This window comes from Scyliorhinus torazame, chromosome 6 (assembly GCF_047496885.1).
Source record: "Scyliorhinus torazame isolate Kashiwa2021f chromosome 6, sScyTor2.1, whole genome shotgun sequence".
NCBI lineage: Eukaryota > Metazoa > Chordata > Chondrichthyes > Carcharhiniformes > Scyliorhinidae > Scyliorhinus > Scyliorhinus torazame.
The window spans coordinates 62,818,422-62,844,712 of NC_092712.1; the positions used below are offsets into that span (position 1 = coordinate 62,818,422).

Consider the following 26,291-nt stretch of genomic DNA (forward strand, 5'->3'; position numbering starts at 1 on the left):
CAATTTCAGATCACTTCAATACACTTAAAATCAACCACCCAGAGAGCCCTGTGATATGGCCTGGCGCAGGAGTGGAGCTGTCACATTAACAGACCACGGCAGTCAATTTTAGAAGATAATGAGTGGCATACCCAAAATTGAAAAACAAAATCTGAAATTTTGTCCCATCTTCAGACGTCATGTGACCATTTTGTGACTGAATCTGTCGAATGTGCGATCCACATTAAGCCGGTCACTTTGATTCTCATCCTCACTGGTTACGTGTCCATGTCTTCAGGGTTGGCTTTGACCCTCCCAACCCCAACAGAATTCAGGCAAAGTGGGAATCAGCTCAATGCAAACCGCACTTGTCAGCGTAATGTTCGCACCCAGAGTATTTCAACCCACATGCTGATGGTCAGCTTCCTGTACAAAATGGATGGAAAGTACCAGCTGGGCTACAGGGAAAAGTGGAGGTGTGTCAGTAGGCGCGGGTAGCTCTTGCAGAGAGCTGGCATGGACACAATGGGTTAAATGGTCTCCATCAGTGCTGTAAACATTCTCTGATTCACGCAAATACCCAGCCCTTGCACAATCTGCATGTTATTAAAAATTCATTTACGGGACACGGGGTCACTAGTTAGGCCAGCATTTATTGTCCATCCTTAGTTGCCCTTCAGAACGTGGTGGTGAGTTGCTGCCTTTGTGAACCGCTGCAGTTCCTGAGGTGTAGGTGCACTCACTGTGCACCTACATTGATGGAGCAGCAGGAGATGGTTGGACCTAGGACACTACCCTGAGGAACTCCTGCAGTGATGTCCTGGAAGTGAGATGATTGACCTCCAACCACCAGAACCATCTTTCTTTCTACCAGGTATGACTCCAGCCAGTGGAGAGTTTTCCCTCTGATTCCCATTGACTCCAGTTTTGCTAGGGCTCATTGATGGCGCACTCCGTCAAATGCTGCCTAGATGTCAAGGGCAGTCACTCTCACCTCACCTCTGCCATTCAGCTCTTTTGCCTGTTTGAACCAAGGCTGTAATGACATCAGGTGCTGAGGACCCTGGCAAACCCAGACTCTGTGATGGCAAGCAGGTTATTGCTGAGTAAGTGCCGCTCGATAACACTGTTGATGACTCCTTCTATCCCTTTGCTGATGATGGGAGTAGACTGATAGGGCGGTAATTGGCTGGGTTGGATGTGTCCTGTTTCTTGACTACAGGAGACACCTGGGCAATTTTCCACATTGCCAGGTAGATATCAATGTTGTAGCTGTACTGGAACAGCTTGGCTAGAGTGCGGCAATTCTGGAGCACAAATCTTCAGTACTATTGCCAGAAAATTATCAGGGCCCATAGCCTTTGCAGTATCCAATGCCTTCAACTATTTCTTGATATCACATGGAGTGAATCATATTGGCTGAAGGCTGACAATTGTGATGCTGGCGACCTCCAGAGGAGACTAAGATGGATCAACCACTTGGCACTTCTGGCTGAATATAGTTACGAATGTCTCAGCCTTGTCTTTTGCACAGATGTGCTGGGCTCCTCCATCATTGAGGATGGGGATATTTGTGGAGCCTCCTCCTCCAGTGAGTTGTTCAATAGTCCACCGCCACTCATGGCTTGATGTGGCAGGACTGTAGAGCTTAGAACTGATGCGTTTGATGTGGAATCACCTTAGCTCCGTCTATTACTTGTTGCTTATGCTGTGTGGCACACAAGTAGTCCAATGTGTTATAGCTTTAGCAGGACACCTCATTTCTATGCCTGATGTTGCTCCTGGCATGCCCTCCTGCACTCTTCATTGAACCAGAGTTGATCCCCTGGCTTGGTGGTAATGGCAGAGTGGGTGATATCATAGAATCATAGAATTTACAGTGCAGAAGGAGGCCATTCGGCCCATCGAGTCTGCACCGGTCCTTACAAAGAGCTGCCTACTGAAGCCCACATATCTACCCTAACCCGGAATCCCTAACCGCCACTAACATTTTTTGGATACCAAGGGTAATTTACCATGGCCAATCCACTTAACCTGCACATCTTTGGACTGTGTGAGGAAACCGGAGCACCCGGAGGAAACCCACGTACACACGGAGAGAACGTGCAGATTCCGCACAGACAGTGACTCAAGCCAGGAATCGAACCTGGGACCCTGGAGCTGTTAAGCAACTGTGCTAACCACTATGCTGCCATGCTGCCCCCAGATATGCTGGGCCATGAGGTTGCAGATTGTGCTTGAGTACAATTCTGCTACTGCTGATGGCCCACAGCACCTCATGGATGCTCAGTCTTGAGTTGCTAGATCTGTTCGAAGTCTATCTCATTTAGCACGTTGGTAGTGCCACACATGATGGAGAGTATCCTCAATGTGAAGTCAGGACTTTGTCTCCACAAGGACTGTGCGGTGATCGCTTCTACCGATACTGTCATGGACAGATGCACCTACAGCAGGCAGGTTGGTGAGGATGTGGTCAAGCATGTTTTTCCTTCTTGTTGGTTCCTTCACCACCTGCAGCAGTCCCAGTCTAGCAGGTATGTCATTTTGGGCCCAGCCAGCTCGGTAAGACCATAAGACATAGGAGCAGAATTAGGCCACTCGGCCCGTCGAGTCCACTCTGCCATTCAATAATGGCTGATTGGTGATGGATATTGAAGTTCCCCATCCAGAGTATATTCTGCACCCTTGCCACCCTCAGTGCTTCCTGTCACATGGTGCTAAGCCTCTGAGCGATGGGAATGTTTAATTTCATAAGAGGTCGACAAAACAGCTTTATGATAATACACTTCAATGCAATATAGCTATGTGAAGTAAACAATTGAATGTACTTTCTTGAGAACTCTATGTTAGGTTAAACAAAATAAAATGGAACACGATTACAAATTTAATATTACAAACACAAATTGCTGTCTGAATTGAAGAATGCTAAACACCAGCTTCCATTGAACAAGCAGAACACTCTTCCCCCCATCTCGGTGGCCTCATGCTAATGTCACTGGACTAGTAATTCAGAGGTTCAGGTGAATGGAGACATGGGTTCAAATCTCACCACGGTAACTAGCAGAATTTAAATTCAATTAAATAAATATGGAATATAATGCTAGTCTCACGAATGGTGACCATAAATCTATCATTGTTGTAAAAAAACTCACCTGGTTCATAAGAACATAAGAACCAGGAGCAGGAGTCGGCCATCTGGCCCCTCGAGCCTGCTCCACCATTCAATGAGATCATGGCTGATCTTTTGTGGACACAGCTCCACTTTCCGGCCCGAACACCATAACCCTTAATCCCTTTATTCTTCAAAAAACTATCTATCTTTATCTTAAAAACATTTAATGAAGGAGCCTCTACTGCTTCACTGGACAAGAAATTCCATAGATTCACAACCCTTTGGGTGAGGAAATTCCTCCTAAACTCAGTTCTAAATCTACTTCCCCTTATTTTGAGGCTATGCCCCCTAGTTCTGCTTTCACCCGCCAGTGGAAACAACCTGCCCGCATCTATCCTATCTATTCCCTTCATAATTTTATATGTTTCTATAAGATCCCCCCGCATCCTTCTAAATTCCAACGAGTACAGTCCCAGTCTACTCAACCTCTCCTCATAATCCAACCCCTTCAGCTCTGGGATTAATCCAGTGAATCTCCTCTGCACACCCTCCAGCGCCAGTACGTCCTTTCTCAAGTAAGGAGATCAAAACTGAACACAATACTCCAGGTGTGACCTCACTCACACCTTATACAATTGCAGCATAACCTCCCTTGTCTTAAATTCCATCCCTCTAGCAATGAAGGACAAAACTCCATTTGCCTTCTTAATCACGTGTTCACTAATGTCCTTCAGGGAAGGAAATCTGCTGTGCTTACCTGGTCTGGCCTACATGTGATTTGAGATCCACAGCAATGTGGTTGACTCGTAACTGCCCTCTAAAATTGCCTAGGAAGCCACTCAGTTCAAGGGCAATTAGGAATGGGCAACAAATGCTGACCCAGCCAGCGATGCCCACCTCCCATGAAAGAAGAAATAAATCTCAGCACAAATTAATTTAATCTACTTAAATGAATGTTTGCCATTTCTTGAGAGCAGCAATTGAGGGGGGTCATTAATATTTTCATGCTATCATAACATTATGTGCATCTGTGTTTTGCAAGTTGAAATTAGATGCAGAGGTATGTTTTCAGCCCCCAAAGGAGGCTGCTGGGAGCATGCTAAGTGCTTTCTAGGAGGTGGGGAGGGCAAATGTGTAGGAAAGCTGGCAAAACAATTCCTCAAGCCTCGCCAGATAGTTTAGAAAGACAGGGGTCAGAGAAGCACACTGTATGATACAGGCTCGCCCGGACCCACCAAAATCGAGTGTGTCATCCCCCTCCCTCCCTCCTTCAGCAAGAATATGCTGCCTCATGGCGCTGAGGACCCGGGTTCGATCCCGGCCCCGGGTCACTGTCTGTGTTGAGTTTGCACATTCCCCCCATGTCTGCGTGGGTCTCACCCCCACAACCCAAAGATGTGCAGGCTAGGTGGATTAGCCACGCTAAATTGCCCCTTAATTGGAAAAAAGAATTAGGTACTCTAAATTTATTTATTTTTTAAATTAAAGACCTATCTTTTCAGCAAGAATCATGGTCATTGACTGCCAACAATTTTTTTTTCTAAATTTTCCCATTAAGGGGCAATTTAGCGTGGCCAATCCACCTACCCTGCACATCTTTGGGTTGTAGGGTGAGATCCACGGAGACATGGGGAGAATGTGCAAACTCCACACGGACAGTGACCCGGGCCGGGATGAGGAAGACCATAGCCTCACTTTCTATCTATGGAGAACATATTTACGATCCTTCCTCCTCTTCCTACAGGATCCCACTGTTTTTGAAGTGGTTCGGGAATTCTTCCTCCAATCCTATGTTGGGGAATCCATTCCAGATGGTTGTCACTCTGCCACGGTTTCACCGTTGGCAATTGGATGAAATGGAAATTCGGTGCTTTCAATAACGGCTGGACTATCACCATTTACCACCTAAATGGTGAAGGTGAAGATCTTCATGGTATCGACGCTGTGTTTGCCATTTGATCATTTCATCTGTGGTGAGCTTTTGCACAGAAAGCATTTTCCTGATCAGAGTTGTGACATTGTGAGCAAAAATGCACCTCCAATATTGATCTTGACAGTCTCCAACTGAAAACAGTTGGCCTCTTGATGATAAAATACTAACTTCTGCACGGCACTTTGCGGCCTCTAAATGAAAATAAAACATTTACTGCAAAAACACGGAGCTTTTTCTGTGCTGTGTCGACGAAAGGATGAAATGAATTAATGCAATGAAGCAGGTATGAGAGGAGAGGCCAATGTACTCGTACTTGCACGGAGCCAGCGGTTTCTGCACCATGTGTCAGGGTTTCTACTCCTACCTGTTAACCTTGTCAGTGCAGGACATTGTGAGCAGCTGCTCTCCCTGTAACACGCCATCCCACGTCTGGATGGAGTGGCAAGATCGGATTGGGATGGTGCCTTCTCCGGATTCAATCTTCGTTCTGAGGTGTCCCCGGACTTTCCTGTTCAACGGCCGGGTGTGGTGCACTAGAAAACAGAAAACGCTGCCGTCAATCTGGGCTTAAAAGCCGTAGCGGAGAGGATGGTGAATAAGGAGCTGACAGAAAGCGAGGCTCACAAGTTCTATTTCCCAGAGGTCCGACAATGCTCACTGCACTTAAACTGCTCCAAATCCTGGGGACGAGGCTATTTGCATTCAGGAGATATGTGACCACATAATAAAAAAATGGTTTGGGCTAAAAATGGGGATACATTAAAATTAAAATGGAAATCTTGGAAGTGCATTCATCTTATTAGTTTAGATCCTACCTGTAAGAGATAAAGGAAGATTGTTCCACCTCTGCAAGTCCACTTTAACATTACTGATGGGGCCTGAGTAGTTCAGTTTATGAAGTAATGCCCAGTTATGGGCTACGCGGACCCCCCAGGTATCGGAAATTAGAGGGCGAGAGACAAAACTAAGTTGAGCCTCTCTGGCAGGTGGATTCACTGGAAAACATTCACTTTCACTCACATTTAATTTGTAACATGAGAACGTGCCAAATGTTGTGAATATTTTCATTATGTTCTCCACTGAGGGGGCCGGGTCTGAAATGCACAGAAGTAGATAATCTGCATCGAGTAATACACGGTACTCCACTCCATCCTGGCAAATAGCCTACCATTCTATATTCTAAGACCAATCGGATGGCCTCAACGCTATCGAGAGGGGCTCAATAGCAAATGCAAAGAGCAGCGGGTAAAGAGGGCAACCCTGTCTCGTGCCTCCCTGAAGGCAGTGAGGGATCGGGTGCGAGGACTTATGTGACGGACATGCTGGAGAAGTTGATGGGGGCTGAGGCGTTCCCTCGGCCCCTGGAAGTGGATAGAGTGCACAGAGCCATCGCGAAGAAGCCCCGAGCGAACAAGCTGCCGAGGACCATGGTGGTATGCTTTCACCGATTCCTGGACAAGGAACACGTTCTGCGGTGGGCCAAGAAGGAACGGAGCAGTAAGTGGGAGAATTGTAGCTGTGCATTTATCAGGACTTGGGTGCGGATTTGGCCAAGAGGCGAGCTGGGTTGAATCGGGCAAAAACAACCCTCTTTAAGAAGGGGATGAAGTTTGGGATGCTGTACCCAGCCTGACTGTGGGTCACACATGAGGAACAGGACTTCTACTTTGAAACACCAGACGGAGTATGGACTTTTATTAAAGAAAAGAGGCTGGAGGCGAATTAAAAGACACTGAAGCCTTGGAGAAGTACTGTGGCGGCGATTTGTTGTGCTGGGCTGTGTAAGTATAAGTAGTGCTATGTGTAATAAGGGGCTGTTTGGATGGCCAAAGGTAACTTTGTCTTGCAGGGCGCTGGTTAGAGGGGGTTGGGCTTTGGCGTTCTGTTTTTTTTTCTAAAGTGGCTGTTTCTTCAGTGTTTGTTTTCTGATGTTTGATTACTGGGGAATGTGATGCTTTTAATATGTTTGTCCAAGTGGGGGGAGAGGGGAGAGAACAATGGGGAGACAGACTGCTTGGTGCCAGGGGCGGGCGCTATCAAGTCAGCATGGGTCAGCTGACTCTCGGAAGCGCAGTGGGGGGTGAGCAGGTGTTAAGCTGGAGCTTGACTTGGGGGTTTGGGTTTCTAGTGTTGGTGCTAGGGGGGGAGCTGCTTTGCTGACAGGGGAGGAACTGTTACTAGGGGACAAATGGGAGGTCGGGAACGGCGAATGCCTGAGGGCAGGCTCGAGGAGGCGGAGGGCGCGAACTAGAGGCTGGCCTAAAAAGGGTGATGGCTAGTCGGCAGGGGGGGGTTTGGAAGCCCCCCGACCAGGATGATTACATGGAACGTCAGAGGGCTGAATGGGCCGGTCAAAAGGGCTCGCGTGTTTGCGCATTTGAGGGGGCTGAAGGCGGATGTGGCAATGCTACAAGAGACACACCTAAAGGTTACAGACCAGAGGAGATTGAGAAAGAGGTGGGTTAGCCAAGTATTCCACTCAGGGCTGGACTCAAAGACCAGGGGGGTAGCGATCTTGATCAGCAAACGAGTGGCATTCGAGGCAGGGAGAATCGTGTCAGACAAGGAGGGTAGGTACATAATGGTGAGTGGGAAGCTGGAGGGGGTGCGGGTGGTACTCATGAACATATATGCACCAAATTGGGACGATGTGGAATTTATGAGGCGGGTTTTAGGTAAGATCCCAGACTTAGAGTCACATAACCTGGTCATGGGAGGAGACTTTAACACAATCATTGATCCGGAATTGGACCGGTGCAAATCCAGGACAGGGAGGAGGCCGGCTGCGGCAAAGGAATTGAAGGGGTTTACAGAACAGATGGGGGGAGTAGACATGGAGGCCATGGAGGTTTGCACGGCCAAGGACGAAGGAGTTTTCCTTTTTCTCACATGTCCACAAGGTATACTCTTGCATCGACTTTTTTGTTCTGAGCAGGGCGCTAATACCGGGGGTGGTGGATACTGAATACTCGGCAATCACAGTGTCGGATCATGACCCGCATTGGGTGGATCTAAGGGTTAGTGTGGAGAGAGGGCAACGCCAGCTGTGGAGACTGGATGTGGGGTTGCGAGCAGGTGAAGCGATCTGTGGGCGGGTTAACAAGTCCATCCAGAACTACCTGGAAACAAATGATACGGGGGAGGTCTCCGCAGCGACGGTTTGGGAAGCTCTGAAGGCAGTGGTCAAAGGGGAATTAATCTCGATACGGGCCCACAGAGAAAAAGCGGAACGGGCTGAGAGGGATAGGTTAGTGGAGGAGATACTCCAGGTGAACAGGAGATACTCAGAGGCCCCGGACGCGGGGCTACTGAGGGAGCGGCGGAGGTTACAGGCGGAGTTTGGGCTGTTGACCACAGGGAAAGCGGTGGAACAGTTGAGGGAGGCAAGGGGGGCGATTTATGAGTACGGGGAAAAGGCAAGCAGAATGTTGGAGCACCAGCTCAGGAAAAGGGAGGCAGCCAGGGAGATAGGTAAAGTAAAGAGTAGAGGCAGGAATACTGTCCTGGACCCAGCGGGGGTGAACGAGGTGTTTAAGGACTTCTATAGTAAATTATATGAGTCGGAACCCCCGGTTGGGGTGGAGGGGATGAGGCAGTTCTTGGATCAGTTGAGGTTCCCGAGGGTATATGAGGATCTGGTGGAAGGGCTGGGAGCCCCATTTGAGATTGAGGAAATAATCAAGGGGCTGGAGGGCATGCAGTCGGGCATGCCGGGGCTTGATGGCTACCCGGTGGAATTCTATAAGATGTTTTCAGAGATATTGAACCTACTGCTGATGAGGACATTTAATAAAGCAAGAGAGAAGGGAGTCCTACCCCAACAATGTCGCAGGCCTCAATTTCATTGATCCTGAAGCGGGAGAAGGATCCAGAGCAATGCGGCTCAAACAGGCCAATTTCTCTACTGAATGCGGACGCCAAACTGCTGGCGAAGATACTGGCCACAAGGATAGAGGATTGAGTCTTGGGGGTGATAGAGGAAGACCAGGCGGGATTTGTAAAGAGCAGGCAACTCGAGGCCAATGTTCGAAGGCTTTTGAATGTTATTATGATGCCCTCAGAAGGAGAGGAGGCGGAGGTGGTGGTAGTGATGGATGCGGAGAAGGCTTTTGATCGTGTGGAGTGGAATTACCTGTGGGAGAGGCGCTGGGAAGGTTTGGGTTTGGTGAGGGCTTTATTGACTGGGTGTGGTTGCTCTATCAGGCACCAGTAGCGCGTGTGCGTACGAACTGGCTGAGGTTGGGTACTTTAAACTACACCGAGGGACGAGGCAAGGGTGCCCCCTCTCCCCGTTACTGTTTGCTCTGGCCATAGAGCCATTGGCCATGGTGTTAAGAGCCTCTAGGAACTGGAATGGGCTCGTTCGGGGAGCGGGGGGGCGGGGGGGGGGGGGGGGGGGGGGGGGGGGGGAAGCACCGGGTCTCGCTTTACGCAGATGACACCTGCTCTTGTATATTTCAGACCTGTTGGAGGGGATGGGGGAAGTAATGCGAATTCTGGGGAATTTGGCAATTTTTTGGGATATAAATTGAACATAGGGAAAAGCGAGATGTTCGCAATCCAGGCAAGAGGACAAGAGAAAAGACTGGGAGAGCTGCCGCTTAGAATGGGAGGGAAGAGATTTCGGTATCTGGGAATCCAGGTGGCCCGGGAATGGGAGGCACTGCACAAGTTAAACCTATCCCGCCTGGTAGAACAAATGGAAGGAGACTTTAAGAGATGGGACATGCTCCCGCTATCACTGGCGGGGAGGGTACAGACCGTGAAAATGACGGTGCTCCCCAGATTTCTGTTTGTCTTTCAGTGCCTCCCCATCTTCATCCCCAAGGCCTTTTTCAAGCGGGTGAATAAGATTATTTCGGGCTTTGGGTGGGCGGGTAAAACCCCGCGAGTGAAGTAAGTGTTGCTGGAGCGCAGTCGGGGGGAGGGTGGGTTGGTGCTGCCGAACTTCTGCAATTACTACTGGGCGGCTAATATAGCCATGATTAGGAAGTGGGTAGTGGAGGAGGGGTCGGCATGGGAGCGGATGGAGGCGGCGTCATGCAAAGACACCAGTTCGGGAACACTGATATCGGCACCTCTTCTGTTCTCGCAGGCCCGATACTCCACAAGTCCAGTGGTGGTGGCAGCTCTGAGAATCTGGGTGCAATGGAGGAGATATAAGAGGGTGGAGGGAGCATCGGTTTGGACCCCGATTTATAATAATCATAGGTTTGTACCGGGTAGGCTAGATGGCGGGTTCCGGAGTTGGCAGAGGGCAGGAATTAGAAGGATGGGGGATCTATTTATAGATGGGAGCTTTCCCAGCTTGAAAGCCTTGGAGGATAAATTTAAATTGCCAGCAGGGAATGGTTTTAGGTATTTGCAGGTTCGAGACTTCCTGAGAAAACAGGTGCCGGCCTTCCCGCTGCTGCCACGGGGGATACAGGATGGAGTAGTCTCCAGTACCTGGGTGGGAGAGGGGAAGGTTTCAGATATTTACCCGGAACTTTCGGAGGCAGAGGAAACTCCGGTGGAGGAGCTTAAGGGCAAGTGAGGGGACGAGCTAGGAGGAGAGATGGAGGTGGGTCTATGGGCGGATGCCCTAAGCAGGATTAATACATCCTCATCATGTGCCAGGCTTAGCCTGATACAATTCAAGGTAGTCCACCGGGCACACATGACAGTGGTTAGGATGATCAGGTTTTTCGGGGTAGAGGATAGGTGTGCGAGGTGCGCGGGAAGCCCAGCAAATCATGTCCACATGTTTTAGGCATGCCCGAAGCTTGGAGGGTTTTGGCAGGGTTTTGCTAAAGCAATGTCTAAGGTGTCAGAAGAGCCAGGAGTGCAGGGGGCGAAAGAGTCTGACATCTTGGCCTTTGCCTCCCTGGTAGCCCGGAGATGGATCTTGTTAATGTGAAGGGACTCGAAGCCCCTGAGTGCAGAGACCTGGGTTAGTGACATGGCTGGGTTTCTCAGTCCCGAGAAGATAAAGTTCACCTTAAGAGGGTCAATGGTCGGGTTCACCCGGAGGTGGCAGCCGTTCGTCGACTTTCTCAGGGAAAATTAAAATGTCAAGGGGGGGGGGAAGAGGGCCGGATTGTTGTTTTATGGTTGGGGTGTGTGAAGATTGGGAGGGGGGAAATGTTTATTATACCATGTTGATGTCATTGTTAATGTTATTTTTATAAAAATTTTCAAATACCTCGATAAAATTTAAAAAAAAAGAAAGAATGAAAAAATCAATTTGTGAATAGGCACGGTGCAACAAAGGACAATTCTGGACATCCCAGATGTGGGCAGATTTAGGATCCAAGACACAGTTCAGGTCGCCTCCAAGAATCATCCAATGTGAATCTACATCAGGGAGGAGGTTCATCAGTGAGTTTACAAAGTTTGGGTCATCCCAGTTGGGAGCATAAATATTTACTAAAATAACCGGAGTGTTTTCCAGTGAACCACATACAACAATATAACGGCCGTTAGGGTCATCCATAATCCGAGAGGGGGGAAATTGTAATTTTTTATGGATTAATAGTGCCATGCCTCTAGTCCTACCGTTAAAGCCTGAATGAAAGACGTCTCCCACCCAATTTATGCAAAGCCTTGTCCGGTCCCTCACATGCAGATGGGTTTCCTGTAGAAATATGATACCCGAGGTCAGGCTCTGAAGATGAGAAAAACTCTAGCCCTCTTCACTGGATCATTTAGATGCCTAACATTCTAGGTTACGAGGTGAAATGGAGCTCCTACGCCGGGGTCAGCCATAACTTCTGAAGAATCTCAAGCAAGGGAACTTGACCGGCCAAGGTGAGGAGATCCATCCAGGATGGCAGCCAATCCACATCCAGCCAAGGTGAGGAGATCCATCCAGGATGGCAGCCAATCCACATCCAGCCAAGGTGAGGAGATCCATCCAGGATGGCAGCCAATCCACATCCAGCCAAGGTGAGGAGATCCAACTAGGATGGCAGCCAATCCACATCTAATGACCAGACAAATACAGAGTAGTGGACACCATCAACCTTTTTTGAAAATTCATTTATGGGATGTGGGCGTCGCTGGTTAGGCCAGGATTTATTGGCCATCCCTAGTTGTCCTTCAGAAGGTTGTGGTGAGTTGCCTTCCTGAACCGCTGCAGTCCCCGAGGTGTAGGTACGCCCACTGTTCTGTAAGGGAGATAGTTCCAGGATTTTGCCCCAGCGACAGTGAAGGAACGGTGATATATTTCCAAGTCTGGGTGGTGAGTGACTTGGAGGGGAACCTGCAGGTTGTGGGGTTCCCACGGTGGGCAGCATGGTAGCACAGTGGTTAGCACTGTTGCTTCACAGCACTAGGGTCCTCGGTTCGATTCCCGGCTTGGGTCACTGTCTGTACAGAATCTGCACGTTCTCCCCGTGTCTGCGTGGGTTTCCTCCGGGTGCTCTGATTTCCTCCCACAGTCCAAAGATGTGCAGATTAGGTGGATTGGCCATGATAAATTGCACTTTAGTGTCCAAACGTTAGGTGGGGTTACTGTGTTACGGGGATAGGGTGGAGGTGTGGGCTTAGGTAGGGTGCTCTTTCCAAGGGCCGCTGCAGACTCGATGGGCCGAATGGCCTCCTTTTCCACTGTAAATTCTATGATTCTATGATATATCTTTGAGGAATTCCTTCCAAATATCACTAATTTAAACAGACCATCTAACTGCACCAAAAACAAAAAGTGTTGGAAATACACAGCATGTCTGGCAGCAACTGAAGAACCGAAGAAGAGTCACATTCGCCTCAAAGCATTAATGGCGCGATTTAACTAAAAAAAAAGTCCGTTCTGGGGGGTAATCAAGGGGTCTTTCCCAGTACTGGTAGCCCCAGTATCGAACAGCGCTCTGTTTTTTTTTCGGCCCCCGCCAAGGCCATACTTGCCACATATCCTGCACTAAGGGGCTTCGACAAGGGGAGCTCCTCAGTGTAGGAAGAGAGAAAATGGTGCCCCAATCTCTTGATTCCCCCCCCCCCCCCCGGCCTGGCAATGCCAACTGGGCACCACTGGAACGTGCAGCCTCCGCCCAGACAGTGACCCAAGCCGGGAATCGAACCTGGGACTCTGGAGCAGTGAAGCTAACCACTGTGCTACCGTGCTGCCCAAATTAATTAAATTAATAGTTCTGAACCTCATTAGACTGCACCCCAGCTTCATGCCTAAATTATTTCAAAGATCTACCTCAGCCAGAATGGTGATTGAATCCTGTGCTGTTGGCACCAATATGATTCACACACTAGCTGTCTAACCAACTGAGCTAACTGGCCTTATACAGAAAAATATTTGCGAGAGTGTAGCATGTGAGCTATATGTTACGTTGTACATGAAAGAGAAACTATCCTATAGGGGAATTTCCATGGGTCAAATCATCTCACCTGAAATGACACTGCTTTTACGCTGAGGGCAAAACTCTCACAGACTGCAACAATTAGTTTACACCACCAAAAAAACTACTCACTAAATAGTGAAAGACTAGTGCGTTTGTGTCAGAATGGAGGCTATGGAAGGTTTTGGTGTGGCACGTTCGGTCGGCTGCAGAAATCAAATGGAATCCGCCATACTATTCTTAAGTAATATTAATGTACCGATGCATACTTATCGGGTGCGATTCAGCCAACGTGCTTTGCCCCGAATCGTGTTCCGCGCCAGTCATCAGGCTGATCGCGATTCACCCGACTCGCTCCACCCAGCGTGATCTGGATCACAACCTCACTGGGCTTGATCCAGATCAGCATATTTAAATGACTCATTAGGCTAATTTAAATACCCGGACACCGTTTTCATCCGGCACCCGGGAGTCAACGGCCGTGTCTGCAGGACCTCAACAGGGCGCTATTTAGCGCTGGTTTCCACAAACGTGGACCAGGCGTGATGGCACCTTGGGAGGTCTTGCAAGCTATTAGAGACCCCTGAGTTGCCGGGGACGGGGCAAGAGAGTAGCCTGGCACTTCCCCTGACAGCTGGGCACCTTCACACTGACAGCCTGGCAGTCTAGCAGTGCCACGTGGAAATTCTGGCAGTTCCACCTGGGACCCTGGCAGTGCCGACCAAGACAAGTTTGGGGGAGTGAAAAGGGGCTGTAGAGATCTGGGCAGAGTGTCAAAATGGCAGCTCGCTGTGAAGGAAATCTGCTAAACCATAGCCTCGATGGGGAGAAACTCATGAGGTCCATAAAACCGGCAATGTACCAGTGAATAGCGAGGTAAATATCAGAGCTGCAGCCGCCAAGAAACACCCCGCTAAACGTGCCCGAAAGCGGACTTTGTTTTATGTCTGCTGAATTGTGCCCATAGTATCAGAGAATGATTGCAGCACAGAAAGATGGCAGGTCGCCCATTACGTCTGGGCCAGGCCTCTTCAATTAATCTCGACCCACTCCTTGGCCCTCTCCCCATGGCCCTAAAATCTTTCCTAATTCGGCAATTTGCATTTTGAAAGCTATGACAGAATCCGCCACCACCAAGCTTTCAGACAGAGCATTCGTTTTGGTTTATCCTCACGTTGCCTTCAGCTTTTGCGAATCCCTTTAAACCTGTGTCTTCGGGTCCGCGACCATTCTCCCAATGGGAACAGTTTCTCCCTGGCCAGGATGTTACTGTTCGGCCATGCTGCGTCTCCCCTCCTGACAGATGTGGCGGGCCATTCAAACTGCTGTTTACTTCGGCAGTCCCTTACCAACTAGCGGGGGGGGTCATAAAATCCCGGCCTCTATTTCTGACCAAGGGGTTGATGATTTTGAAAACCAATATCTAATCTCCTTGCAGCCGCCACCTATTGTGCATAACCACAAAATAGTGACGATAGTTCCGCACTCTAAGCATTTCATGAGCTAATGGTGTCCTTTTAGTGTTCAATTCTGGTCGCCACACTACCAGAAGGATGTGGAGGCTTTAGAGAGGGTGCAGAAGAGATTTACCAGAATGTTGCCTGGTATGGAGGGCATTAGCTATGAGGAGCGATTGAATAAACTCGGTTTGTTCTCACTGGAACGACGGAGGTTGAGGGGGGACCTGATAGAGGTCGACAAAGTTATGAGGGGCATAGACAGAGTGGATAGTCAGAGGCTGTTCCCCGGGGTAGAGGGGTCAATTACTAGGGGGCATAGGTTTAAGGTGCGAGGGGCAAGGTTTAGAGGAGATGTACGAGGTAAGTTTTTTACACAGAGGCTAATGGGTGTCTGGAACTCGCTGCCGGAGGAGGTGGTGGAAGCAGGGACGATAGTGATATTTAAGGAGCATCTTGACAAATACATGAATAGGATGGGAATAGAGGGATATGGAGCCAGGAAGTGCAGAAGATTTTAGTTTAGATGGGCAGCATGGTCGGCACAGGCTTGGAGGGCCGAAGGGGCTGTTCCTGTGCTGTACTTTTCTTTGTTCTTTGTCCTTTTTTGTTATATTCATGGTGAAGGGAGAATTTGATGGTCACAGTGTTAACTATCATTCCCCCATATCTGAGTCACATACATTGCAACATCCCACTCCAGCGATTTGAGCACACTCCAGTACAGCACCGATGGGGCACGGCACATTTGGAAGTGCCGTATTTCAGTGATGTTAACCCAAGGTGCAGTCTGTCAGGGGGCAGCTTGTGTGGCGCTATTTGAATAAGAGAAGTGGGGAGTTGTTCCCAGTGTCCTGCTCAATATTCACCTCATGACCAACATCGCCAAAACAGGTTGGCGGGAATTTTCCCCTATTTTTTTTCAAAGTGTCAGTCTCCGAGGGAAAACCAGGCGTGCATCTCTCCAGCAGCACAGCTGAGTTTTTAGTCCAGGTTTTGAGCTTCTCTGAAAAAAGAAATTCGGCGGGGGGGGGGGGGGGGGGGGGGGGTCATGGGTTATGCCGTCACTGTGGCAGGGCGGGGCCTGATAGAGTCGGTGAGCCTGGCTCCACAGAGATCGGATCAACACAGAAAATGACCCTGCCCCCAACCCTCTCCCTCGCCCCACAGACACGCCATCCCGCCCCCCAACAAGCATAATAATAATAATCTTTACTATTGTCACAAGTAGGTTTACATTAACGCAACAATGAAGTTACTGTGAAAAGCTCCTAGTCGCCACACTCCGGCACCTGTTCGGGTACACGAGGGAGAATTCAGAATGTCCAATTCACCTAACAGCTCTTTCGGGTCTCGTGGGAGGAAACCGGAGGAAACCCACGCAGACACGGGGAGAATGTGCAGACTCCGCACAGACAGTGACCCAAGCTGGGAATCAGGACTCCTCAACCACCAGAAGGATCAGCATCTGGGCTTCTCACCCCCAACAAATATAATGTGAACCCTTCCCCCAGTGGAGCTCACTCGAGGGTCCTCCTGGCACAGATTGTCACTGTCAGATTGGCACTGTCAGGTTTGCACTGCTGTCAGTCTTGTTTCCTGATTCTCGTGGGATTCTGTGCCTGCGCAGTCGATCTCGTTGACGGTGGTCATGGGAGCAAAACTGCCCAAATTATCTCATCATTATCTAACTGTTCTTCGTGGAATCTTGCTGTGTGCAAATTGACTGCCACAGTTCCTACATTACAACAGTGGTGAATGATACTTCAAAAAAATACTTGCTTGTACCCTTTGCTGCATTTTATCATTTCTAAACAACTGTGGCTTTCTCTGCTCCCTTAACAGCCACTTCTATGAGAAATGTCTCTTGAATAAAATGTTAAGCTAACGGAGGTCAATAAAAATCGATTTTTCAAAGGATGCATTATTATTGTCGTATTTTCTCTCCCCTTCCACTGAAGGTGCTTACTCAAGATGGAGAATAATCAGGCACCGACTTCTTTTCATTACAATGGTGTCTGCACTTCAAAAGCACTATATTGGTTGTAAAGCGCTTTGGGTTGAGAAATGCATTTATCTGAACAGAAGTATTTCTTTTTTGCCTGGAGTAAGAGTTAATGGAGTCGGCGTGGCCATTAGAATCATAGAATCTCTATAGTGCAGAAGGAGGCCATTCAACCTCCCCTCTGAAAGAGCACCCTATCTCGGCCCACTCCCCCGCCCCATCCCCAAAACCCCACCAACCTTTTGGACATGAAGGGGCAGCTTTACCATGGCCAATTTACCAGACCTGCACACCTTGGGCTGTGGGAGGAAACTGGAGCACCCGGAGGAAACCCGAGACACAGGGAGAAAGTGTAAACTCCACTCAGCTACCCCAGAATTGAACCCGGGTCCCTGGCACTGTGGGGCAGCAGTGCTAACGAATGTGCCACCGTGCCGCCTTAATCAACATCACAAAAACAAAAGCAGATTACCTTGCATTATCGCATTACTGTTCATGGGAACATGCTGTGTTCAAACTAGTTGCCCCCCATACATCAACTTCGCAACAGCGATGATATTTCAAAAGTACTTCATTTGGTCTAAACGGCTTTGGAATGCCCTGATATTATGAAAGGAGGTATATAAATGGAGATGTTTTATTTAAATGCATTCAAAATGACTTCATTGGCTGTGCCCTGCTTTGGCGTAAGAATATGAAAAGTTCTGGCTTGCTTTATACATAAATGCAAGCTGTTATTCCTGGTATTCTTTTCATCGTCAGCATTCCTGTGTCGGAACTCCAGGTTCGGTGGTGTTCCCTAAATCCTCCTTAATATATGTATGAAGAAGAGTGACTTCTCTGCATGCACAATGTTTCCACATATGAGGAGGAGTGTGATGTGTTGGGTACTCTGCTACACAGACGAACCAACACGGTTGCGAATGGTACAACTCAGTTTTATTCCTAACATTTATTTACAGTGGTAAACCGGTTACTGAGGTTCGATCATGACCCTTAAATCTGTGGACCTATTCCTAATTCTATCTTGTAGTGGCACTCAGCACATGGTGGATGTCTGAGTGGCTTGCTGTGAGCTCTGTGCCCTGAGCTGTCTCCTTGCTCGAGTGCTCAGGAAGTGTTGTGTTCCCTGTTTGTACTGTGTATGCTCTTGCCTGTGATTGGCTGTCATGTTGTGTGTGTGTTGATTGGTCCGTTGATCTGCCCATCAGCATGTGTGTATGTATGTGCTATGATGTTTGCGAAATCAAATTGATTGCGAAACATTGTGTGGTGATTTTAAAAGACCATAAATTGGTAAGCATTTGTGTTTCTGCCCAAATAGCACAAACACAGGATCGCAAAGCTGACTGCTTGCTCTGAAAGCTTGAGGTTGGTAACTGTACAATCAGAATACTGTAAAGCTTCAGTATTTCCATTGTCCGTGTTCTGGAGAGAAACCTGCACTTGTTTGCGAAATGCACAGTGGCTGTGGAAATCCTGCGCTAATATGGTTACACTTACATTCAGCCCTTGCTTCTCGGTGAGAGTTCAGGCGGGCATCTCCACATGGAGGTGTGCTGATGTATAGATGGAAAAGGATGCTCTCTTTCAGCTTGTAGCCTCCCTCCTTCTGATGAGCAAAAATTGATTGTTCCCAGTCATCTGGCTGTTTACTTTTGAAAACAGAAAGAGATTAGATCAGTACATTAATTTAATGAATTCCCTATTAGCAAACTGCAAGCAGGGGTTATCTAAATTGTTTCACTTACAGTTTGTGCCATAATCTTTGCAGAGTTTGGAAATAATGTGCTGGATTCTCGGGTTACCCCGGCCGCCTGTTTCTCACCATTCGCTGGCGGCGGGATTCCCTCTTCCCGCCGCTTGTCAATGGGATTTCCCATTGCTGCCACCCCATGCCGCTGGAAAAATCGTGGGCGGGGGTGTGCCGCCGGTGGGAAAAGTGAATCGCAACACCGAAGAATTCCGGCCAGTGCCTCAGTATCCACACGGGGTACTGCAGAGTAGATGCACTTGGATTTATCTGCATCCCGTTATTTATTTTAAAAAATCCTTATTAGCGTTTTCTCTGGACTTTTAACCCTTTAATTGTCAGATATCCTTTCTCCAGCTTATGCTGCTTAAGAGATTTAAGCCAGACGACGCGAGCTAAGGACTGGATTTCCTGCATATCCTTTTCAAAATGGATGATGGCCCACAATGTAAGGGGCAATTTAGCATGGCCAACCCACCTAACCTGCACATCTTTGGGTTGCGGGGGCGAAACCCTTGCAAACACGGGGAGAATGTGCAAACTCCACATGGACAGTGACCCAGAGCCAGGATCGAGCCTGGGACCTCGGCGCCGTGAGGCAGCAGGGCTAACCCACTGCGCCACCACGCTGCCCAAGTTGAATGTATTTTAAGTAATTCACACCGATTCAACTGAATTACATGGATACGGTTGGACCAGCTAGGCCAAGCTCATTTTAAAACCTAGGGAGCTTGTAAAGTTGAAGATGCCATCTTTGAATTTGCTACATTGATTCTACACAAACTAGGACAGGAAAACCCCAACTGGTGCTTACTTATGTTTCATAGTAGCTTGTCTGAAGAACATCAAGTTCAACACCTGAAATATAATCCAATTTCTCCAATCTTTGGTTAATTCTTTCTCTGCTTCATTTAATCCTTTGCTTTTCTCTGCTCCACTTAACAGCCTCCCAGAACTGAGGTTCAGTGAGGTCAATAAAGAACAAAGAACAAAGAACAAAGAAATGTACAGCACAGGAACAGGCCCTTCGGCCCTCCAAGCCCGTGCCGACCATACTGCCCGACTAAACTACAATCTTCTACACTTCCTGGGTCCGTATCCTTCTATTCCCATCCTATTCATATATTTGTCAAGATGCCCCTTAAATGTCCCTATCGTCCCTGCTTCCACTACCTCCTCCGGTAGTGAGTTCCAGGCACCCACTACCCTCTGCGTAGGTAGTGACCTTGGGCGAGATTTTCCGTAAAGGTAAAGACCTTGGGCGAGATTTTCCGACCCCCCGCCGGGTCGGAGAAACGCCGGGGGCTGGCGTGAATCCCGCCCCCGCCGGTTGCCGAATTCTCCGGCACCGGATATTCGGCGGGGGCGGGAATCGCGCCGCGCCAGTTGGCGGCCCCCCCCCCCGCGATTCTCCGGCCCGGATGGGCCGAAGTCCCGCTGCTAAAATGCCTGTCCCGCCGGCGTAGATTAAACCACCTACCTTACCGGTGGGACAAGGCGGCGCGGGCGGGCTCCGGGGTCCTGGGGGGGGGGGCGCGGGGCGATCTGGCCCCAGGGGGTGCCCCCACGATGGCCTGGCCCGCGATCGGGGCCCACCGATCAGCGGGCGGATTTGTGCCGTGGGGGCACTCTTTTCCTTCTGCCTTCACCACGGTCTCCACCAAGGCGGAGGCGGAGAAGACTCCCTCCACTGCGCACGCGCGGGAATGCCGTCGGCGGCCGCTAACGCTCCCGCGCATGCGCCGCCCGGAGATGTCATTTCCGCGCCAGCTGGCGGGGCACCAGATGCCTTTTCCGCCAGCTGGCGGGGCAGAAATTAGTCCGGCGCGGGCCTAGCCCCTTAAGGTTGGGGCTCGGCACCCCAAGATGCGGAGCATTCCGCACCTTTGGGGTGGCACGATGCCCGACTGATTTGCGCCGTTTTGGGCGCCAGTCGGCAGACATCGCGCCGATACCGGAGAATTTCGCCCCTTTTGTTTCAAAAGATGAGCTATTTATTGTCTCATATTCTCCCCTCATCTACCAAAGGAGCTCAGTCAAAGAAAGTGTGCAGTTTGACTACATTTATTGGCTGTGAAGGTACCTTGGGACACCCTGAGATTGTGAAAAAGTGCTTATATCAACACACATTAAAAAATGTTCTTGAAGAAGAGCAGGGAAGGTGTCTGGGCCAATATGTATTTCCCAATCAACATCACAAAAATCTGATTATTGGGTTATTATCACATTGCTATTTGAGACAGCTTGCCGTACACAAATGGGCTGCCACATGTCCTACTTTAGAACAAAGAGCAAAGAGAAGTACAGCACAGGAAGAGGCCCTTCGGCCCTCCAAGCCTGCGCCGACCATACTGCCCGTCTAAACTAAAATCTTCTAAATTTCCGGGGTCCGTATCCGTCTATTCCCATCCTTTTCATGTATTTGTCAAGATGCCTCTTGAACGTCACTATCGTCCCTGCATCTACCACCTCCTCCGGCAGCGAGTTCCAGGCACCCACTACCCTCTGAGTAAAAAACTTGCCCCATACATCTCTGTTTTGTTATGTTTCCTTTGTAACATAAGCGGCTTCCTTGTGTTGCATTTGTCAAGGAAGGTCGAGCTGTGTAAATAACTTCAACTCATTTATTTACACTATGTACACTTTTATAACTTGAGTTCGACACTACTGCTAATCCTATTGTAGCTACCTAAACTGACTAACCAGCTGCTGTCTTCCACGTGGTGGGTGTGATAATGAATCAACCCTGTGCCTCTCCTCACTGACTGCCTCCACTGGCCGAAGGGGGCTGATCATGTGTGTGGTGTCCTTTATGTATGGGTTGGTGTAATGCCCGCCTGTGGTCGTGTCACCTCCTTGTGTATCGTGAATGTCCATTGGCGACCTCCTATCTAACTTATCTATTGGTTGAGTGTGTGTGTGTGTGTGATGTTTCTGGTGCTCCCTCTAGTGTCTGTCTAGCTTACATGTATTTACAGTGATGCTCATCACCACATCCTCCCTTTTTTATATGTTCATATTTTCTGTACACTTTAAGAAAAACTGAACAAAGAACAGGTAGAGAAGGTAAGGCATATACAAGTCATGGGAACGGTGATTAAACAATAAGTCCAAATCATTCGTGTGAGTCCATAAACCATCAATCATCATGGTCAAATGTCTCTCTTGGTTATGAACGCCATCAACAGGAACCAAGAAGTGGTCGAATCACTGCGCTGTCCGATTTGTAGTCTTTGTGTATCGTGAATGTCCATTGGTCGCCTCCTATCTAACTTATCTATTGGTTGAGTGTGTGTGTGATGTTTCTGGTGCTCCCTCTAGTGTCTGTCTAACTTCCATGTATTTACAGTGATGCACATCACCACAATCGCCTCTAAATCTTGCCCCTTGCACCTTAAACCTATGCCCCCTAGTAATTGGCCCCTCTACCCTGGGAAAAAGTCTCTGACTATCCACTCTGTCTATGCCCCTCATAATTTTGTTGACCTCTATCAGGTCGCCCCTCAACCTCCTTCGTTCAACATCAACTACACCTCAAAGGTATTTCATTACATGTAAACAGCTTTTACATTTGCCTTCATGAAAGGCACTATATAAATGCCAGTTTTCTTCACCTTTTTTTAACATTTTCTGGGGCAGAATACCCTCTCTCCGTCTCTGCAGATGAAACAAAACTCTTCATTTGACTGAGAAGTGACATCTTTGCACAGAATGGACAGGATTCCAGTGGAAAACAACCATAAAAGTGATACAGTCCTGATGTGTTGGGTGCTCGGGATCCGTGGAACACACACAGGTCACCAACACTTAAAATAGTGCAACACTATTTTATTAAGTCAGAAACTGTTGAACATACCTTCACTGTGGGTTAACACGATAGTAGATTGAACTAAAGACCTATGCCTTGTCCTAACCAGTCTATGCACTCAGCACATGGTGAAGATCTGTGCTGCAGGCTGTGAGCTCTGTCCTACTAGGAGGCTGCAGCTCGAATGAGTGGGAACTCTGATGCCCCCTGTCTTTATAGTGCGTGTACTCTAACTGGTGATTGGCTGCGGTGTTGTGTGTGTTGATTGGGCCCGCTGTGTGTCCATCAGTGTCTGTGTATCTGCACCATGATATACTGCTGTATATTATGACAAGTCCTACCTTTGGAGCAGCTAAATGACTCATTTAGCACTACAAGCAGCAGTCGTTGGCTTCACAGCACGGGAAAATGTGGTGTATAACTGGAGCCAAACCGGCACAGGTATGCGATATAGCTTTGGGTATGAAATTGTAAGACACAGCTTCACATTGACCTTAGCATAAGTTCAACCACAACAAAGTGAAGTTTACAACTGAATTTAAATTAGTGTTCTGTGGTAATCTGCTGGACCATCTTAATCTTTTAATTTTAAAAAATATTGCTTCATGGGATGCGGGCGTCGCTGGCTAGTTGCCCCACCCTAACTGCCCTTGAGAAGCTGGTGGTCTAGGAAAACACACAGTGCTTTTAGGGGGTATGGGAGGGAATCCATGATTTTGAACCAGCGACAGTGAAGGAACGATGACATAATTCCAAGTCAGGATAGCGTGTGGCTTGGAGATGAACCTGCAGGCGGGGGTTTTGCCATGCATCTGCTGCCCTTGTCCTTTGAGGTGGTAGAGATCACGGGTTTGGGTGTTGTAGTCGAAGGAGCCTTGGTGAATCATTTCAGTGCACCTTCTGGAAGGTACACACTGCTGCCTCCATGTGTCGATGGTGGAGGAAGCAAATGTTTATGGTGGTGGTTTGGATGGCAATCAAGCAGGCTGCTTTGTCGTGGATGGTGTTGAGCTTCTTAACATAGAACATACAGTGCAGAAGGGGGCCATTCGGCCCATCGAGTCTGCACCGACCCACTTAAGCCCTCACTTCCACCCTATCCCCGTAACCCTATAACCCCTCCTAACCTTTTTGGTCACAAAGGACAATTTATCATGGCCAATCCACCTAACCTGCACATCTTTGGACTGTGGGAGGAAACCGGAGCACCTGGAGGAAACCCATGCAGACACAGGGAGAACGTGCAGACTTCGCACAGACAGTGACCCAGCGGGGAATCGAACCTGTGACCTTGGCGCTGTGAAGCAACAGTGCTATCCACTTGCGCTGCCCAATTCTTGAATGTTGTTGGTTTAATATTAGTAAATAGATTAGATCAACAAAAAATCCTCGATTTCAGCTTACAAATAGCTCTTGCAATGTATAAATGCAGCATGAGATGGCTTCTGAAATCTGAGTTCCCTGAAAACTTAATTTAGTCTTTTTTTTAATATCGGTTGTTATCTAACCTGTCATAAGTTTTATCTAAATTCAAGATGGTGTTGCATTTCTCGGAGTCAGTTAGGTATTATCCTTCATAGGTTTTACTGAAAAGGATGCTGATATAAAGAGGACAATGTCGCATTGATGAGATGGGTCATCCATCAGTGCAGAAAATTCCAACCTTTTCAGCACTTCTTCAGAGCGTACAGTGTTAGATCACAGTCCTATCTGAATTCTTTGGTGAGATTCATGAAATATGGCACCTTCTCTGAACACTGTCACACAAATAAAAAAAATCTTACTTAATCAACATTTTATTAAAGCATCAGGCTTGTCACTCATTTTCCTTTTCAGGTATTTAACCTTTGTTGCAGCTTTGTCCCAAACACGCTCTTGCTGGTCTGTTTATTTAAAGCCTTAAAAGGCTGGTTGTAATGACCCTGGGTTTAAAATAAAATCTTGTGTGCATTCTGTCAGGTGTCATACGTTTGAAACATTCTGCCAGGCTTCAGGGGAAAGGTAGAGGACTGGGATTAATTGGCTAGTTCTATCAAAAAACTGACGCAGCTAATAATGTCTCCATTCAGTGCTGCATCGTTTTATAATTCTATGAAACGTCTATCTGGATGTCCCAAATTGCGAACCCTCAGGAATGGCAAAATGACACAGGTGCCACCACAGAAGTTGAAGAACTCGCCTGAGCCCATCGTTATTACAACTTTTTCTCAGTTTAAAAGAATGAGCGGAGATTTTTGTTTCCATTGCCACTGTGAGGAAACCATTAAGGAGCTGATTTCTCAGCTACGCAGAGTCCTGTTGATGCGAGCAGCATAATCAGTTCATGGTTAATGTAATTTCTTCTGAGCTGAACTCGGCAGTAGGCAAAACCCAAGGGGAGCAATGAATCTCCATGCATTTCAAATGACTCAGACAAGAAATATCAATCGCATGTTAACCCAGCAAGTGTTTTCCATTTGTCACCTCAGTAATGCGGAGAGGCTTCCATTCTGGCAGTTTCAATCTGCACGCCTAGGAAAGTGCCACGTCTATTCAAGGTCGAACCTCACCCTCCTCTTTGGCGGAAGGCTGTAGAGGCTTCAGTTGGCTTTTACAGCTGTACATTCAATTTGACTCCTGGCAGACAGGTTAAAGTGCAAATCCTGCGCTATTTCGTTATGTTGTTGGAGTAATTAAACATGCTGGATTATGCTGTTTTTTAATCTCGCAGTTTCTGATTTGCTCCATTTTTATCTTAATTGAATCCACTTTTTGAAGAAAAGGGGTGGGATTCTGCGTAGCCCAATGCCAAAATCGTGTTCAGCGATCGGGCGGCGAATAGACTCTGACGCCGAAATCGGGACTGGTGCCAATTTGACGCCGGTCCACCACGGTCCGCCCGCTCCAAAATGGCATCATCGTGACACGACCACGTGCCCATGATGCTTAGCCCCAGTGGGCCGGGTTCCCGACGGCGCGGGACCCGTGTGGTCTGAGTCGGCATGCCGGCTGCGGACTGTGTTCAGTGCTGCCACACTCGGCCGAAATCCGTGCCGCTGGCTGATGGGAGGGGTGGGGGGACTGGTGGGGGGTGGCCAGGCGGTGGGCTGTGGGGTCGCGGTTTGTGGGTTCGGTTACGCGCACGGCTGCCGCCATGTTGTACAGCACGACCGGTGCAGGTCGTCAGGCGGGCTCATTTTTGGCCCGGGACCTGGCCATTCTCCGGCCGTTTTCGGCGCGGGCGGTGGGGGTTTCAGTCGGTGCCAGTGCTAGCCCCTCACAGGTACCGGAATCGGTGAGGGGTCGGTGCCGAATTTCTTGTTGTGAAAGTCGACACATTCTACCCTGCCATCAGCACTTAGTCTCCAGAACAGAGAATTCATTAAGGGGATTAAGACCCCAGTTAGGGGCCCAGCCCACCCCACAACACCCCCCCCCCTCCAAACCCCCTTCCTCCATTCCCGAACAGGCGCCGGAATGTGGCGACTAGGGGCTTTTCACAGTAACTTCATTGAAGCCTAGTTGTGACAATAAGCGATTTTCATTTCATTTCATTTCATTCCGAGGTCCTAGCTCACTGTAAGTGGCCTGAGGGCAGCACAGTGGTGCAGTGGTTAGCACTGCAGCCTCACGGCGCCGAGGTCCCATGTTTGATTCCGTCTCTGGGTCACTGTCCGTGTGGAGTTTGCACATTCTCCCTGCGTCTGCGTGGGTTTCACCCCCACAACCCAAAGCTGTGCAGAGTAGGTGGATTGGCCACGCTAAATTGCCCCTTAATTGGAAGAAAATGAATTGGGCACTCTAAATTTATAAAACAAAACTGTAGTGGCCTGTGCAGCAGGCTGGGGAGTCACTGGAGCCAGAGGCTTGTAGAAACATAGGACTTAGGAGCAGGAGTAGGCTATTTAGAAGACCGAGACCCCATTAGTGACACCAAA

The 26,291-nt window shown here is 48.6% G+C and overlaps 1 protein-coding gene across 1 annotated transcript in view; it reads right to left on the reverse strand.

Moving 5' to 3' along the window:
* The window catches only part of adarb2 (adenosine deaminase RNA specific B2 (inactive)), a 1,014,773-nt gene that overhangs the window by 144,070 nt on the left and 844,412 nt on the right, over positions 1–26,291 (reverse strand). The window contains 2 exon segments of the mRNA XM_072508292.1: positions 5,389–5,557; positions 18,317–18,468. Coding sequence (XP_072364393.1) covers positions 5,389–5,557; positions 18,317–18,468 — 321 coding nt within the window.